The sequence below is a fragment of the Paroedura picta genome, chromosome 6, assembly GCF_049243985.1.
Source record: "Paroedura picta isolate Pp20150507F chromosome 6, Ppicta_v3.0, whole genome shotgun sequence".
Taxonomy (NCBI): domain Eukaryota; kingdom Metazoa; phylum Chordata; class Lepidosauria; order Squamata; family Gekkonidae; genus Paroedura; species Paroedura picta.
This window is the reverse complement of record NC_135374.1, coordinates 53,679,265-53,697,627: the sequence shown is the minus strand read 5'-3', so window position 1 is coordinate 53,697,627 and position 18,363 is coordinate 53,679,265. Positions and strand designations below refer to the sequence as shown.

Sequence of the window (18,363 nt, the reverse complement as noted above, 5' to 3'; positions counted from 1 at the left end):
GCCTGGTGCTGCCTAAGGAGGTGGTGAACTCCCCCTCACTGGCAGTCTTCAAGCAAAGGTTGAATATACACTTTTCTTGGATGCTTTAGGATGCTTAGGTCTGATCCTGCATTGAGCAGGGGGTTGGACTAGATGGACTGTATGGCCCCTTCCAACTCTATGATTCTATGATTCTATTATTCTATGGTGCACCTCATCCGCCCCTGATTTGTGCTCCTATACGGGAACTGGGGCAGTGAAGTTCCCAGTGAATAAACGGTCTATATGAGCGGAAGTCCCTTTATGTTTGGGGATGGGGACATTTAGATTGAACTAGTTTTTAATATATTGATAAAATTACAAATATTTGAAGTTGTCATGCGTATAGCTCAATAAAGTATACAGTATATTCCAAATAAATAGTGAGGAAGAAATGAATAAGGGAATGATCTTATGAAGGGCATGCTAATTGTTCTAATCTGTGCACTATAACAAATGTTGACCATTCTGTCAGAATGCCATTTTGTTTTCCTGATCAACAATAATGTTTTAATTCATTATTTTTAATTTAATAGCTTTTGTAAGTCTATGAAGAGGCCTCTAATATAGTCACACCTCTTGATTTACATTTTAAAAAGCCTGAGCAGTCTTAACTTGTCTTGTCAAGTCAAGCTAACAGCCTGAGTTTAAAATACAAAAGGAAAACAGCACATATAGTAGGCATTTATTTTAACAAATCAATGTTCATATCCATGGAGCTTGACAGCCATAAATTAACATTAACCTTATCCATCTGTGACTGACAAAAACTTGTCAAAATGACTAAGAAATTATTAACATCTTGTAGCCTAGTCATGCAAAAGCCATATACTTTATCTCCTACAATGTGAGTAATTCTACCCAAGGTTAGCATGGTGCTATGTAGAAGAATGAATCTCTCACGTCAATTGAAAACCTGTGGATAAGATGGGATTTATATACTATATTACTCATTCCTATACCAAAAAATGAATTCAACTGGAACTAGTCTTTCTGGCAAGCCAAATTTGAACTTCTTTTCACAAGAAGTGGTAAATACTTGTTAGACTTGGTTTGTTATTATTTACTTTAATAAGAATTTGAAATTAGTGATGGAGCTACAAACATGGAAAATTTTAACTTTACAAAAATAAAAGATAGTTCCAGACATAAGCAGAGAATGTTAATGTTTAATTTTGTTGATGGCTGTTTCCGGTATAAATTATTATTATTTTACTTACTAAAAACAGAAGTGATTGTAGAAATTCAATCAAATGATTCACATATATATTATACAGTAAATATTTGAGCATGGATCCAAACACTTATCTGACTAGTTCCACATATCTGAAGAAGTTTTGGACATTGAAAAAAATATTCCCACCCCTGTTACATGGCAAATTCATTTGTAAAGCAAGATAATTTCCAAAACAGTTTGTGATAAGATGGAACAGCTTTTCAAAGGAAAATGTGAGCAAAGGCATTGGCTGTTCTATTGGTAGCCTTCTGAATTCTGGCATTTGAATAAAGACTTGAGATTCTCTTTTATATTGATCAGATGAGATGAAAGTAAGAGAAGTACAATATTGTGTTTCATGAATATACTGAGACAACTCATTTGAGCCTGCATTTATTGTTGCAAGACTTCCTTTGAAGTTAAATTTTGAGGTCATATTTCAGATTTCATTTTCACACAAAAATGTTTTGACATTTGTAGCTTACACACAATCTTCCAAACATAAATACAAAATATCTGAAAGCACTAAAATTTCGTGGATTTTGATAATTAAGTTGTGATCCACATCTTCATCAAAATAGTTCACCACTTTGTTAAAATCTGTACATCAAACCTATGAACTCTTCATTATATTTGAAAACCAGTGTGAAAGTGCAGGGCTGTCACCATGCAGAAGGTCAGTCTATTCTTGTGTTAACTGCAGTTTATTCCTGCCTCAACTGCAATCAGGGTAATTAGTTAGCCTTTGCAAGCCACATATTCTAATTTCTAATGGAGACTGATATATTATATATAATATATATATTTATATATATTTATATATTTTTTTCTTTTAAAGGCAACCAAAATCTTTCAAAATTGCAAATACAAACAAATATAAATGTGTATGGCACTTTCTTTCATGGGTTTAACTTCCTTTATAAGAGGTGCAGCTGTCTCATGTAAAGTCTGTGGCTAAGGGGGGATCTTGATGTTTTATAAACAGATCTCTTCATCAGTAAAATAAATTACACTATTTATATTGACCAGTTTGCCAAACTGAGTCCATGGGATTGATGTCAGCCAGGACTATAGACTAAAACTACAGAAACAAAAATAAATGGACAGTTGGCAGGAGTAGCATGATCTACTTCTTTGCATTCTTCCATTTTAAGTTGCCCAAGAAACAAAAGTCAGCTGTAAAGTTTTGGTCACAGATTTCATTAAATCCATTCTTTTCCCCTTTAGACAGCTGTAGTTTGTTGTATTATGCTTTGCTATCATCTTCTTTTGACTGGATGATGTCACTAGAAACTTTTATTTCTATAGTATCTGAACTTAAAACTTCTTTTCCATTTTCTTCCTTTAATGGTAGTTTCCTGTGAAAAAAATGGAAAGAGTCAAAATATTATTTATTTATTATTTAATAAATATTATTTATTAAAACCCATACATTTCAAATAGATTAGATGATTTTTGAGCTATAAATAATTATTACACATTTGTGACATTTTAGGAAGACACTGTTCTTTGCAGTTATTCTCCCCTGACTCCAAACAGCTATTATGCCTGCTGAGACTGTAAATATTGTCTGCAATATAGTTCTTCAATATTGTAGATTCCTATCAAGTAGTTTCTATGCATCACTAGTTACAAATGACACACATGTTAGCAGGCTGGCAGTTATTCTAGAAGCCATCAGCATGGTCTTGCTCCAGTGCTAGTTGATGTGCTTAGCATGATCTGTTAGGCAAGATTGCTTCAGTTTTGGAGAAAAGCAAGTCTAGCCTTTTATTATGCATATGCTTCCATTGGGCTTCTTGTGGTGGCAGCTGGAACGGCATTTAAAAATAAATTGAAAGACATTCAGCTGGATGCATCTTGACACTTGGCCCTCCCGCTTGGGTCCCCTGAATTTCGCTCCCCCAGCCCCCACATTAGCAGCCTTGCAGATGTGCTAGTGGAAGATGAAGTGGGAACCATAGGATTGATGAAGTGAGTATTGTACAAGAAGAAAGCTTCTGGAGTGGTCAGAGAGAAGCATGGCTGAGATTCAACTCTTGATGGGGCTTGAAGACTAAGAGAACGGTGGGTGGAGAAGAGGTGGGTCCTGATTTCATGACACTCTAATGCAGAAGTGGGATAGGAGCCAGCTGATATCCTTCCAGCCTGCCTCACCGGGTGCAACATCATCAGTGGATGTTGTTATACATCATCTGGCTATTTAAGAACCATGAGCTACCCCCTTGGCCTCTTTGTCGGTCATTCTGATTAGCACCCCCATTGGACACAGTTTGGGGTAAGTTAAGAGTTTATTATGCTGCCTACTGTTAGTGATGGACAGTGTGAACATTGAGATGTACTGTTTTTGTGGGGAGGTAGTTATGCCTGAATAACTGCCTCCCCTAATTTTGGGCTCCCATAACAGGCCTTGAGGATATGGAGCCACATAGCTGCATGCCCAAGTGGAAGCAACTAGCTGACTTATCCCTCCGGGCGATGATGGGTCCATGGAGAGGCCTACATCTGTCCCAATAACTTTTCATTCTACAGTTATTCACCGGCAGGCAGGTTGGCTAGAGAAGGGGTTCATCAGGTGACAGGCAGGTTGCCTGATGCTGCAGATATGTCTCCATGCTGTGCTACTTAATAATGCTGTCTACTTAATAAATAACCTGTGGCCTTTCTGTAACCATGCTAATGGTTGCATGTGTGCTTATTCCTTCATCATCCCTCCCTTGACACCAAAAGTATCAGGGTAGGATCCAAAACTTTGTCACATTGTTCCAGATTATAAAAACATACAAAACCATTCCATATAAAATGTATGGTAGTTTAAAAAATAAAATTCGTTATAAAATACCTTTATTTTTCCAAGCTGACTTCCTATTAGGAAAACATAAATTAATCTATTGTTCTGTATCACTAAGATCCATATGGAAATGGATCTTAAGTACAATTAAATGTACTTAGATTTCTGTGGAAACCTTTCCCCGCAACAATTTTTGCGGCAATTAATACCTCTTCCTTAAAACCAGAGGCTCTCAATTCTTTAGAGTGACTTAATTATTGTAGAACACACTGTCCATTTCCTTAATAATAATTTTTCAAGAAAAATAAATATCTTTTGCAATGTTCCTGTCATTTGTAATTCAGTGCAATAATTTTAAATGCTGTTGATGAAAACATGAATAGATAAAATCTTCTGTAACTGGTGGTGAATTTCTGTGAAGCCAAGAGCCAACCAAGAAGCCAAGAGTCAACCAAGAATTTTTGTGAAGCCAAGAGCCAACCAATAATGAAGTCATTATTATTATTAAGTCTGATACAGTCTGTTCCAGCCAGCAAGTTCAGGCTATGAGGCACTCTTGAACATAAATAGCAGGAATTCTTCTGTAGATATGAAAATGTTTTACAAAAAAACCCCTAACTGTTGAAACTGTACTTCGAGTGGTATCACACAGGATGTCTGATATGCTTCTCAAAATTAATATAAGAGCCTTCATACTGTGAAATATGACTGCTGGTTTGCATGCCCAAAGGACATTTTGACTTGGTTTTCTCAAACATGCTATATGGAAAATCCATAAGCATTCAGCAATAAACCATTGGAGTCTGCAGCTCAAAGTACAAGAATAAAGATTTTAACCAGGAATTCCAGTAGTTTGGGGGTATGTAAAACAGCTCTTTGGTTCTTGGCTATGGCTATCACATTGATTAATGTATTATGTAATGTATAACACCATTTCACTGTTGTTATTTTTTCATCGCAAAGAAAATATGCTAATTAGAAGTAATAGTAACTTCAGATTCGTCAGAAACATCAGAGTACATATTCCAGTTCAGTGGTGGTTTTGGCCCAGGTAGAATCCTTTTGAGCATTTGGTTACTGTGAACCAGATGCTTCAGTGGGGGGGGGGGGCTCCGTAAGAGGCTAAATTAATGCTGAGCCACCGGTGGCTCACTGGCTGGGGGGGGCAAGCTCATATCACTGGGCAACTGAGGGGAACCAAATTGAGGCTCATGCCCATTGGGTCTTCCAATATATACGGTCGCCTTCCCCCTATTCTGATCCCAGTGCCTATGGGCTCGGCATGTCCCATCATGCCAGTAGGGTATAGCTTTCTCACAGTCCACTGATCGTGAGGTGGCACCATTTTCTCCCCGAGCTATGCAAACACCCTGGCTGGGGTAAATAAAGCTGTGGCCAATTCAATGCCAAGCAAGATTTTGTGTGTGTGCATCATCCTTGCCAGTCTGTAACTGCCCTCCTGTTAGGCAATAGTAACTACAGATTTATGAGAAACATCAGAGTACATACTCTGGTTCTGTTAATGGTGTTGTTTCATTAGGTTCATTTACAGGGCTTCCATCTTCATGATTGGTAATTCTTTCATCCTCCGTTCTCATCTCAACTATTGGTTCTTTTGATCCATCTTTCCTAAAAAAGAATTCAACGTTTTCTAGCCTCAGTTACTATTATCAAAATAAATTACATTATATTAATTGCTAGGATTCTGTTTTTAAAATAACTAAAGAAAAAAGTAAATTATAATTAATAGTGATTAAATACTTTTTCAACAGAATTTTCATCTTCATTTTCAACCTTCCTGAGAGTGCACTGGAATTAGACAGGCTGGAATGATTGTTGTTGAGTTACCGTTCATCTTAGCACACAACTAACATTTCAAACTAAATTTCAATATAAGCTTCAAAGTAATGAACTGAGAACTCCAAACAGAAATGTATTTTTACAGACAGTAAGGCTAACAACCTTCAGATCTGATCCATTCAGCATGGAAATTATATGAATTCATAATTAACATTATATAAACTTGTGGTAAGCAAACCCATTTTGCAATACTGTTTTGTTTCTGTATTGTAGAGGAGAGCAGTTGCACTGTAACTTGCAAATTATCAAACGAACTGGAACTTCTTTAAGAAAAAATACTAGTGCAGCGCTCTGAAAATGGGTGGGGGGGGGACAAGAATGTTTGATTTTTTTTCTCAACCAGGGTTTTAGGAAACCCTGGGATTTCTTGACAGCCCTGGAAGGATTTCACAAATGGGTCTGAGTTAATTAATTTTCATATTTGTTTTGTTTGTTAAACAGTTATCAGGTAGTATGATTATATATGGTCATGCTGACTCACCCACCCTTTCCAAAATGGCCAAAGATGGGCCTGAAGGGGTTGAGAAGGGGAGGGGCACAGGGTGGGTGTGTACATAGCTATACTTCCCAACCATATTCTGCATATCTTCTGGGGTTTCTTGAAGCCTGAAGAATGTTTCAGGGGTTTCTCAATGATTTTTTTTTAACTTGAGAAATACTGACATGAAGTGCTGGCCTCTGAATTATTTTTATTAGTGTCTTTTATGTTGCAACACCTGGGTATACTTTATCTGAGATTCCAGATTTAGGGGTCACAGAAATATTACTTAGCATTTTTTTTTCTTGATCTCTTCTGACACCAGAGAAATGTGGACTCTCTCTCTCTCTCTTCTCTGTATTCATTGGATCATCAGTTCTCCAAAATTCCTCAAAATTCAACAGAAAACCAATGAAACCAGGACCAGCAACATGAAGATGAGAAAGCCCTGACCACCTAGAAGACCATGGAGTGGAAAAGTCATGACCTTTATTTTCATTTTGTTTTGGTTGGATTGGAGAGGAAAAGATGGAGCCTTATTTGTGAGTTTGTGGTGGCTCTTAGAAGTCTTGACAAGAATAAAAGAGATTAAGATACAAAATTGGATTCCGTAGAGGTGTTTCTGTGGGTGAAAGTACTTCTGTCCACAGAGCATGACTTTTTTGTCTCCTGCTGTTTCTGGTGATGTGGAGAGCATTTGGGGCTGCAGTGGGAGAGGGAAGTGAGAAAACTGCACTTCATATCTACCTTCCACCGACTTCATCCATTTACTTCAAATCAAAATAGATATATTTGGGGATGAGCATAAAGAGTAACAAAGTCCTCAGGGATTTATATGGATTTGTCAAGCTCTTGCATAAATACTTTAAAAAATAAATGCTTAAAAATAATCTCAAACAGTTGAATCAGAACATGCAGTACAAATATTTTGAATAAAAGTTTAAATTTTCTTTCAATAGCAATATTGACATTATATTTGGCACCCTGCATTCTTCTAGTTAAAGATGATATTTGAAGTATTTCCAGTTTAATGCTTGCCCAGCCTTTTTTGTTTTGTTTTTAATATCCCCCTCCTTTATGTATTCTGACTCATACTCACAAATATGCAGCCTTCCCTTCTTCTAGCTCTTTACTCTTTCCACTGGAGCCACTTTTCTTCCCACAGATCCTCCTGGTAATGCACATTAGTAATCCACATTGCCGTATGAAGAAGCAGCTGACATCAGTCACAACCAGGATTAGTAGAAGAGCAGCTACACCCAGGCCAATGACTGCACCAAGTCCAAGGCCATTAAAAAGTGTGTCTTGAAAACAAACAAAATAGACATTGGGGATGTATATTTAACTGATTGTAACTGACAGTCAACAAGTTTAAATATTTTACTAGCTGCTTTCTACCTTATGAATTTCAAGGCAATTTTGACAATATAGGCAAAATGCATAACATAGAATACATAAAATATGTTTAAAAAAATATGTGGCTAATGACAAATATCTGTGAAGCTAATGAAAAGATCTGTATAACATAACAAAGACATTTCTAGTGAAGAATTGTTCTTTCAGAGTAACAAATGTATAGTCTTGTAGCACCTTTAAGACCGAAAAACATGCCTACCCATTTTAATCTATCTTTCAGAATACACATTCTTAACAGTGGCTTCAAGAATCAATGGATATGCTACAAATAAGAAAGATTCTAGTCCCATGACAATGACTGTTAGAAAATTATTTCAGTTACTGCTAACATTATAGCTTAAAAGTTATATTATTTTCAGAAATATTTGTTTGATTGTCACAGTACAGTATTAGTACTTTTAAAAGTTAACTGTGCTGCAATTAAATGGCTTTTTCTTCACTTCCAATTAATAAATTTTGGTTTGAAGTAAAAATACAATAAAATTAGCTATGAAGAGAAACTTTAGTGCAGGTTACACATCTATATAACTAATTTTCTATATACAGTCATAGAATTAGCTAGCGTAGATGAAAAAATAAAGCTGGGCCCTGTTTGTCAGGAGAATATATAACTTTTAAAAGTTATAGTATACAGATCCTTTTAATCTAATCTATATATTGCCTGGCAGGATTGCAGTGTAGGCAGCAAGGAAGACGCGACACAAATTTCTTTGGAATAATAAAAGGCCACAGCTTTTATTAACACAACTCCAGCAGGAGTGTTGGCCTGGCATGAGGAGGAAACCACAAAACACAGGGTCAGCAGACCGTGCTTTGTGAACGATCCCAGATGGCGCCCTGGAGTCCCTGCCATGGCATCAGCCCGAAGCAGAGGTACCCCTTGCCAACTGGGAAGACTGTGGGAAGATGGTTTTAGAGGGGCCCATCGGGCATAAGCCTCTGTCTGAGTCCCCAAACCATCCAGCAATGTGAACATGCCATCCCAGCCGGGTTGGCACACCCGCTCACATACGCGCCATCTATTATGGAGACCCCAATGACGAGAGAGAACTGGTACACAGACCTGTCTCCCCCAAAAGGAATCCTCCCATGCCAACCGCCAGCTGTGACGATAACAATAAAACTTGAACAGCTTAACCCAGCAAAACTAGGGAGGGAGGGAGGGAAGCTTCCCGCTGCGCCGCCAGGGAGGAAAGAGGCAGAGCGTGCCTGCTCTGCCCCTTAAGAAGGCGTGGACACGCCCTCCTCCCCCGCCTCCCCGAGCGCGACGCACTCAAGCGAGCCTAATCAAGAGGCTCGCTGAGCGGCACCCGGGGAAGCATGTGGATCGGCTCTGAGCCGCGGCACGTCTCCCTGCAGCTGCCCCACCCTCTGTGACAGCAACGCGGAGCCGGGGTAAGTCCCCCACTTCAATTTCTATTATTGCACTCAAGGATACCTCTGTAATACCCAGGCTAAATTTCTATAAATTGTTCTATGTTTGGTTGCCTTTGAAGAAATTTGTAAAATTACAACTAGAATGTGGTACAAAAGGTCATAACAGAGACAAGTGGATGAACATGCAACTCAGCAGTGTATTAGTCACAAAATAGTTACCAGTTTGTTTCTGTGCCGAACTGGAACTACAGAAAAAAAATCATGAATGAAATCCTGAGAACAGGGGATCTGCAGGTCCATCTCTAAAAATATGACTTGACAGCTTCTGCTGGACTCCGCTGTGAATGAGAGCCAGTTTGGCCTAGTAGCTAACAGTGGTGTCCTCTAATCTATAGAACTGGGTTTGATTCCCCACTGTTCCACATGTAGCCAACTGGGTGACCTTGAGCCAGTGACAGTTCTCTCAGATCTCTCTTATACCTCACAGGTTGTCTGATGTGGTGAGAGGAAGAGTACACAACTGGAAGATGCTTTGAGACTCCTTTGGGTAGTAAAATGCAGTGTACAAAATTCTTTCTCTCTTTATTCTAATGTCTGCACTGATAGAGGTAAGACATGTGAAACAGAGGTTTTAAAATCTGTTACACCCAGTTTATTTTATAGTATATAAAAAGTTTCAAGAGTAGAATGGATTATGATTTTCCCTCTATGCCAAGCCAATCCACTAGTGCCCTACTTGACCCCAGAACACCTAGCCACAGTCATCCATGTAACATCTTTAGACTGGATTTCTGGATTTCACTCTACGTGAGTCTGCCCTTATCCTTCCTTGAAAACTACAACTGGTCCAGAATGCAGCAGCCAGAGTCTTCAAAGACACACCCAGAGAGCACATATTCAACCTATGCTCCAACAGCTGCACTGGTTCCCAGTTGAATTCCAGATTAAGTTTATTGATACTTGTCCACAGGGCAAGTCTAGGTCCTGCATATCTGAGAAACTGCCCCCTCAAGAATGCTCAGTTGTTTGAATACCAATGAGTTGGTGGTCCCTGGCCTCAAGGAGGTACATCTGGCCTCAACCAGGGCCAGGATGGAAAATGTCCTGGCCCCTCCCTGGTGGAATGAGCTCCCGTAGTACATCAGGGCCCTGTTGGAGTTAGCATGATTCCACAGTACTATATAAAACAAAGCTCTTCTGCCAAGCTTTTGATTATGGTCAAAATTACCATCTATCTGCCTATCTATTTATAGTCCCCCACATCCATCTGTCCATCATCTTTCACATTGATTCACTCCCAGACCAGTTATTTATTTTAATTAATTTACAATTTAAATCTTATCTATTTTAATTTTGCATTTTATATAATTGTTTACACCATCCTGAGCCAGCTTTCCAAAAGGGCGGTCTAAAAAGCTAATAAACAAACAAATATCTGCTGTCTGAAGAGGTTCATTTGATTCTTGTTCTTCTTACCTTTGAATATTAAAATCAATTCAATTCATTCATCCAAACATACATATGAAGGGCCCATAAGGTGCCTGTAAGAAGGGAGCATCTCATTTCCACTGCCTTTACTTCCTTCCTTACCTTAATCCCTTTCCAGTTACTCTTGTTCTCTCTCTCTCTCCACACACCTGATCTGTTGTTCTTGCTCTTTTTATTTCTACCATACCCTGCATCCTTCTCTGAGACCGTTTATGCACTGGAGGTTTCATGCTGGGCTGCAGGCTGGAGTTTTAGTCATGGTAGGTTGACCCACCTCTTCCTGTACCCACATGGGGGAGCATTTGACTCAGTGCACCTCATCTGCCCCCGATCTGTGCTCCTGCATGGGATCTGGGGCAGTGAAGTTCCCAGTGCATAAACGGTCTGTGACTCTTCTTTGTCTTTCTTCCTCAAACTCTTCTTCATCACTGTTCCTTTTCTCTCTGTGTGCACAAGGGACCCACAAGATTTGCAGACTGGGGGAAATTCCACCCAATCCTTTTTCTTAATTCTTTCTCCCCCAGAAGCTCCTTCTCTTCCTTTTAGTTCCTGGTTTTCTTATTCCTTCCCTTTTAACCCCCAGCTGACCCTTTCCATCATTTTTGAAATGCCTCATTTTTTCTCTTTATACATACATACATACATACATACATACATACATACATACATACATACATACATGATGATGCTAGCCAATCAAGTCCAACTCATGCCGATCCTATGGCTCAACTGCTGCCACAATTTCTGATCTTATACTGCTTCTTTTAGTTGTGTAACATTCTAGCTGGTGTCCTTTTTGATTGTATCTCACCACCATGTTGTCGGCCTGGTGTAATGAGCTCTCGTAGTACGTCAGGGCCCTATTGTAGTTAGCATGATTCCACAGGATCTTACTAGCATGAGAAATGAGGGCTATTGTACTGAGATTGGAACAGTTTTTTGAGTCACCCTTTTTTGGTAATGGGATGAACACAGATTGTTTCCACTGATCTGGCAAGATATTAGTTTCCCAGATCTTCTGGCATAAAATTGTAATGATTTTGATTTGTACACATCTCAGCAATTCCATATCAATGACTAGGGCCTTGTTGTTTGACAACTTCATCCTCAATAATGGCTAGTTCAAGTTCTATTTCTTTTTCATTTTGAAGAGAGCAAACGTCCGTTATGCATGCATACATTTAGTCTGTGTATTCCTGCCACCTGTTTTTGATGCTCTGTTGGTCAGCCAGTTCCTTCCCTTGTTTATCTTTAATAATGCTTTTGTAAGTAGCAAATGGTATTCAGAATTTGGAAGCATTATTCGTATGTCCTTTTTTCTAACCTTCTGCTTGTGTTTCTAATTCCAGTAAGCATCACTGTCTGCCCTTTGAAAATCCACATTTAATTTTCTTACTTCCTCTCTTTTGCTTGCAGCTTTTGCTGTTCTTCTGCATTCAGCTATTCTTCTAGTTTCATCTGAGAACCATTGTGATATTTTTTCTTGCTTCTTGTGCAGTATATGTTTAATTGCTTTTTCAACAACAATTGATTGAATTTCCTGCCACAATTCATCAGGCATCTTCTCTGTTGCCTCCAATAGCTGAAATCAATATTTCACCTCCACTGCATATGTGAGCAGAATTTTATTTACATTGAACTTCTTTAACCCTGATGTTCTCATGATGTGGCAGAGTTTTGTTTTGGTTTTTTCCCTTTAAATTTGGACCTTCTAGCCAATGGCTTCTCAGAGCAATCCAAGGAAGGAGATGCCAAGGCATTTCCTATATGGAGAGTTGAATGTGTGGTAAATACCTTTTGGAATTTGAGAAGCAATGAATGCTTTTTTCTTCTGTGTTCTCTCTGTTTGTGTTTGTCTCTCTGTGTGTGGGTAGAAGAGAGTGTTACACAGCCCTCCATCCATGTGCCAAGCAGCTCTTTTCTCCAGGGGAAGTGATCTTTGCAGTATGGACAGGAGTTACCATTCCAAGGGATCCCCATGTCCCACCTAAAGGCTGCAACTTTGATCCTCACTGGGGCACAGTACAACAGAGACCTCCTCTCCCAAACAGTTCTTTCCTCCATTGGAACTGATCTCTGCATCCTGAAGAAAAGCTTTGAATCTGGGGTTTCTCCAGGTCCCACCTGGAGGCTGGCATTCCTGAGCATTGGCACAGTGCCACAGAGACTCCCTTCCCAAGCTGACCTTTCTTCCAGAGGAATTAATCTCTGCAGTCTGGAGAGGAGCTTTCATTCTGTCGGTTCTCCAGGTCCCACTTGGAGTATGGCATCACTGAACAGTGGCAGGAATGCTACCCTCCAGCTGGGATCTGGAGATCCCACTTCTGGGGTTTCTTGAATCCTGGATAATGTTTACGGGGTTTCTCAAAGATAAAACAAGTTGAGATCTCTGACAAAGGCAGTAATTGAGAAACCCTCTGTAAGTTCTTTGCCAACCAATGTTTTTAAATTTGATTGTAACATAAAACTGTTTTTGATTTGCTTTCATATTGAACTGAACTGCAGAACATACAGACAGAAAGGTTTTCAGTTCTTCCAGCTAATTTTGCTATCAATTAAACATTTTCATTGAAGGAACTTGACAAGTTTATAAATGATTTGATGTTTATTGTTACTAACAATTACTGCCTCACAGCATTTCTCTTTGTTTCCCACCTGGAGCCTGGCATCTCTGCACCTCCGTGGGATCCAAAGCCACATAATCCCACTCTCCCAAGTAGTCCTTTTCTCCAGGGAGAATGCTCTCTGTTGCCTGGAAATTACCTGCAATTCCAGCAAGTCCCCAGGTCCCCAATGGATATTGACATCTGAAATGAGCTCCCAGAGTAGCTGCAGGCCCTCAGAGAGCTCACCGCTCTCTATAGAGCCTGAAAAATGGAGCTCTTCCACCAGGTCAGGGCCAGTGTTAGAGCAGGTAGTATGGGCCCTCCTCAGCATTGGCACCTGATATCTTTGGTACCAAACATCTATTTCACTCCCATGCTGCCCTCATAGTGGCCTTCTTGTTTTAAGGAGGGCCATGTTATTTATTTATTTATTTTATTTATTTATTTATTTATTTTTATTTTTTATTTATTTTTTATTTATTTATTTGCCATCAGTTAGATTTTGCTAACTTGTTGTAGAAATTAAATTTTAATGGGGTTTAAATGGGATTTTATAGTAAGGATTTTCTTTTGCTGTAACCTGCCGCAAGCTGATTTTCAGAATGATGGGCTATAAATCCAATAAACAAACAAACAAACAAACAAACAAACAAACAAATAATCTGGAGAATTTAAATGAAATTGGTATTTTATTTGTTATCAAATTATATATAACTAGGGGCAAAGCCCGTTGTATCCAAGAATACAACGGGGTGCTAGAGCTTAGCAGTAGGAAGAGGAAGGGGAGGAGTTGTCCAGTATATAAGGACATGGGGTTGAATGTGTGTGTTGTGTGGGAGGTTGTGGTGGTGTGGTGGCAACTGAGGGCATGGGTGTGGAGAGATGGGTGTCAAGAACCTGTGGTTTGGAATGCTCGTTGAGTGTAGGAGAGGACTGACCTTTGGGAATTGTGGCATAGTGGTTACAGATGAAATTTCCAGAGCCATGCTTTCAGATATGTGAAGGGAAAATCAGACTGGAGACTCTTCTGTTGATAAAATGTTATTTGCCCACATGCTTCTTTCATGATTGCTCCTTAGAAGAAGAATGGATTTTTGTACCCTGTTGTTTACTACCCAAAGGAGTCTCAAAGATGTTTACAAACATCTTTTCCCTTCATCTCCCCACAATAGTCAACCTGTGAGAGATGTGGGGCTGTGGGAAGTCGGAGAGAACTGGGAATGGGCCGCAGTGACCCAGCAGGTTTCAGATGTCTCAAAGCATTTTCCAATCATCTTCCCTTCCTCTCCCCATAGACTCCCCATGAGGGAGGTGTGGTAGAGAGCCTCACATTGAAGCTGGCAACCCTAAGACTGCGCACAGCAGTCTTGACCTTAGTAAGGTTTTTTATACTGTTTTTTTTTTATTTGCCAGGCCAAGGTTGGAAAAAGTCGTCAGTTCCCATGTGTCTCCAGCCATTTACTTTCAGGCTGTAAATATTTATTTAGATCTTCCTGCACTTTCCAGATTCACAGGACTGATGCTGGTCTGCCTGTCTGTGCCCCAGAATACAAACAGTTGCTGGTAAGGGCTGCCCATATCCCATAGCCCAGGAGGGACACACCTGCACCACTCCCTCCCAACTGCAGGCAAAAATGGTTCCTTTGAAAGCTGGACTCTGAGGCATTGTATGATTTTGAAGTCCCACCTCCAAACCTCCAGGAATATTTCCAACCCAGAGTTAGCCAACCGCCAGGTAGGGCCTGGAGAGCTCCTGGAATTACAGCTCACCTGCAGAGTATAAAGATCAGCTCCCCGGGCAGAAAGGGCTACTATTGACAGGTCTGTGGTAGAGCAGAAACATTTAAGGCCTCCCACACAGGTTGTTGTTTAATTTAAAGACTTGAGGCGTACTGCACAGGGTTGTTGTGCAGATGAAACAGGATAAAAAAGAAACTCTGCAACAGCATCCAGTTTCGTCTGCAGAATAACGCTGTGCAGTAGGCCAGCGGTCCGCAAGCTTTCGCTTGCTGCGGACCGCTGCGCCGTAGTGGGGGGAGAGGGCGGCCCAGGGGCCCGCGCACGCGTGGCAGCCCCAGCACAAATGCGCATGCGTGGACTGCCGCGAATGCGCGTTTGCGCCCAGCAGGGGCACAAACGCGCGTGCGCGGCCGTCTGTGCACATGCGTTTGCGCCGCCGCCATGCCGGCGGCCGTGGCTCCCCCTCCCGGCCCCTCCGGGCTGCAAGCAAATCGGCCACTAAAGCTAAAGTGGCCGATTAGCTTGCAGCTCGGCAAGCTTCTCTTCCCTCCCCTCCCGAAGCGAGAAGCTTGCCGGGCCGCTAGCTAATTGGCCACTTTGGCGGGGAGGGAAGAAGGAGCTGCGGCCCGGCGCCGAGGCCTTCTCGGCCCGGCACCAGGCCACGGCTCGCGGGTTGGGGACCACTGCAGTATGCCACAAATCTGCAGAGAGTTGCAAAGAAGAAAGTCACATGGCTTGGCTGTGTCTAACCCCTGGCCAGAGCAATATTTAAGTGAAAAGGGGCTTTTCTGTGGCCTCCCTGTCAGCCAAATGTTTGGCAGAAGGGGAAAGTTCCTCACCCTCAAAAGGAATGCCCTCAGACTCCCCTGTGTTGCTCTTGGAAACACCTCCCTCTTCTCAGTCAGGGCCAGTCAGAGGCTCCTTCACAGCAGGCCTGAAGGGATGGGAAGGGAGTTCACTCATGAGCCTCCTGCCAGCTCTGTCAGGGTTCTGAGGCAATTTACAGTTGGACATGTCTGTTAGGACAGCCTTGGGGTGAAAAGGGCTGGTGCAGCCTGTCCAAGCCTCTGTTCTTATCCCCCTTGGCAGCCCTGCTGACCTCCTCTCCCTGCGGTGGTCAGGAGCAGACTGGCAGCAATGTCTCTGATTGCCCTGGAACTCTGGTCTGTCCTGGTGAGGGCCCAATTGGAAGGCACTTCATGCCTTCTGATTGGCCCCTCTGCTTGACAGTCTGGGGCAGAGGGGCCAATCCAGGAGTTTTGATCCTGGACTCAGCCCACCCCACCCCTTCTTACTGTTTTATTAAGAGGGACAGATATGGATACAATGATGGTGCCATTGCATCTAGATTTGTACATACATTTGCATCTAACTATACAGCTTATCTGATTTAATAACTCTGTCTAGCTACCTAAATAATTAAGAGGTTATTTGTAAAATATGTGATTTTTAATTTGGATAGCCCAACATAAATATGACTTGGTCCCTTCAGTTTTCCATATTTCATGAGGACATATTTAGATTATGCTTTTTAAAATTAATAAAAGCCAACACTTTGTCACAGTTGGTGTCAGTTTTCATAATTAAGTAACATGAAACCACAAGTTAAGCTTATATATAAAATTTTTAAATGGGTTGAAAAGGGAATTTTCCAAAGAAAACATTTCTTCTTGTGTAGCTCCCTCCTCATATTATATGCTATTCTTGAAGATCCTGTAAACTTCAGGAGCAGTCAGAGAATTATACTAGGCAGGAGAAGGTAGTAACAATCCTTTTTATGATTCATTTACAGTAATATTGGATCCTATCCTCTGACTTTATTTCTTTAAAGGAAGACAATAGATTTTACCTTGCAAACCTGTGAAGATACAGTTTGAGTAAGTCTCATTGAACCCAGTGGAGACTGACTTTTCAGAAAACATGAATGAACTATTCCAATTTTATTGCCAAGTGGTTTAGAATTCACAGCATAAGCCCTCAGAAACCACAGGGACTTGCAGGTCCATTGTAAATTGTTATGAAACTTCATTGATAGGATTCTAATAGGCATCAATGATCTTATCAAGGGACAAAATAAAAGAACAGGGCAAGATGATGAGGAAAAGAAGGAGCTGCAACAAGCCAATAAAGAGAGAGCCAGTGGGACTGCATAGGAGCGTATCATGATGCAAGATAAAAACAGAAAACTTTCTTTGAATCTGAGAGAGATAAAATTGGCTCTAATTGTTTTAAATAAATACAATCCTAACTTACTTAATCTGTGAAGCAGTGACTGGCCTAAACCACATTTTGCAGTTCAGGTTGTGGTAGAACCACAAACTAAATCACAAATTTGTATGTCAATTCACAAACCAAATTGGTTTGTATTGATTTGTGAGCCTGGTTTCTAATCCCCTCGGCTATAGAATCATAGAGTTGGAAGGTACCTCCGGAGTCATCTAGTCCAACCCCTTGTAAAATGCAAGAACTCATAACTACCTGCCTATCCACAATGACGACCCCCAATTTTATGCCCAAATGATCATCACCACCACCACCACAAAAAATCTCCAGAATCCATTCTGGCCTAGAGGAAATTCATCTACCATCCCACAGTGGCAATTAGTAATTCCCTGGGTATGCAAGGAAGGTCCACAAGATACAAACACTGACACATCCCTTATTGCCCACCCACAATCTGACTAAATTCATAAAATCAGCATTTCTGTCAGATGACTACATAGCCTCTGCTTCCAAAAACTTCCAAAGAAGGAAAACTCACCACCTCCTGAGGAAGCCTGTTCCACTAACTCTGTCAGAAACTTCTGGATGTTTAGCCAGAAATTCATTTGAATTAATTTAAACCCATTGGTTCTGGTCCGATCATCTGGGGCAACATAAAACAACTCTGCTCCATCTTCTATATGAAAGCCCCTCAAGTATTTGAAGCTGGTTATTATATCACCTCTTAGTCGCCTTCTCTCCAGGTAGACCAAGCTCCCTAAACCTTTCCTCATATAGCTTGGTCTCCAAATTCCTCACCATCTCTGTAGCCCTCTTCTGGACATGCTCCAGTTTTTCTACATCTTTTTCAGTTGTGGTGCCCAAATTGAATACAGTACTCCAAGTGAGGTCTAACTAGAGCAAAGTAACGTGGTAACATCACCTTGCGTGATCTAAACACTATACTTTTAATACAGCCCCAAATCCCTTTTGACTTTTTAGCTACTGAGTCACACTGCTGACTCATGTTCAGTGTATGGTCAACTAAGACACCCAGATCCTTTTCACACATACTACTGCCAAGACAAGTCTTACCCATCCTATAGTGATGTATTTTATTTTTCCTACCTAAATGCAGAACTTTAAATTTTTTTTCACCATTAAAATCATT

At 40.6% G+C, this 18,363-nt stretch overlaps 1 protein-coding gene across 4 annotated transcripts in view; it reads right to left on the bottom strand.

Annotated features, from left to right (window-relative positions):
- Positions 1-1,167: 1,167 nt before the first annotated feature.
- NCAM2 (neural cell adhesion molecule 2) overlaps positions 1,168-18,363 on the bottom strand; it is a 305,171-nt gene continuing 287,975 nt past the window's right edge. For 2 of the 4 annotated variants that reach the window (XM_077342439.1, XM_077342440.1), the window contains 3 exons: positions 7,463-7,667; positions 5,535-5,654; positions 1,168-2,592 (listed from right to left, as the gene is read on the bottom strand). In XM_077342439.1, coding sequence (XP_077198554.1) covers positions 2,481-2,592; positions 5,535-5,654; positions 7,463-7,667 — 437 coding nt within the window. In that variant the 3' untranslated portion in view covers positions 1,168-2,480. The remainder of the gene's footprint in view (positions 2,593-5,534; positions 5,655-7,462; positions 7,668-18,363) is intronic. The other 2 variants (XM_077342441.1, XM_077342442.1) reach the window with 1 other exon arrangement.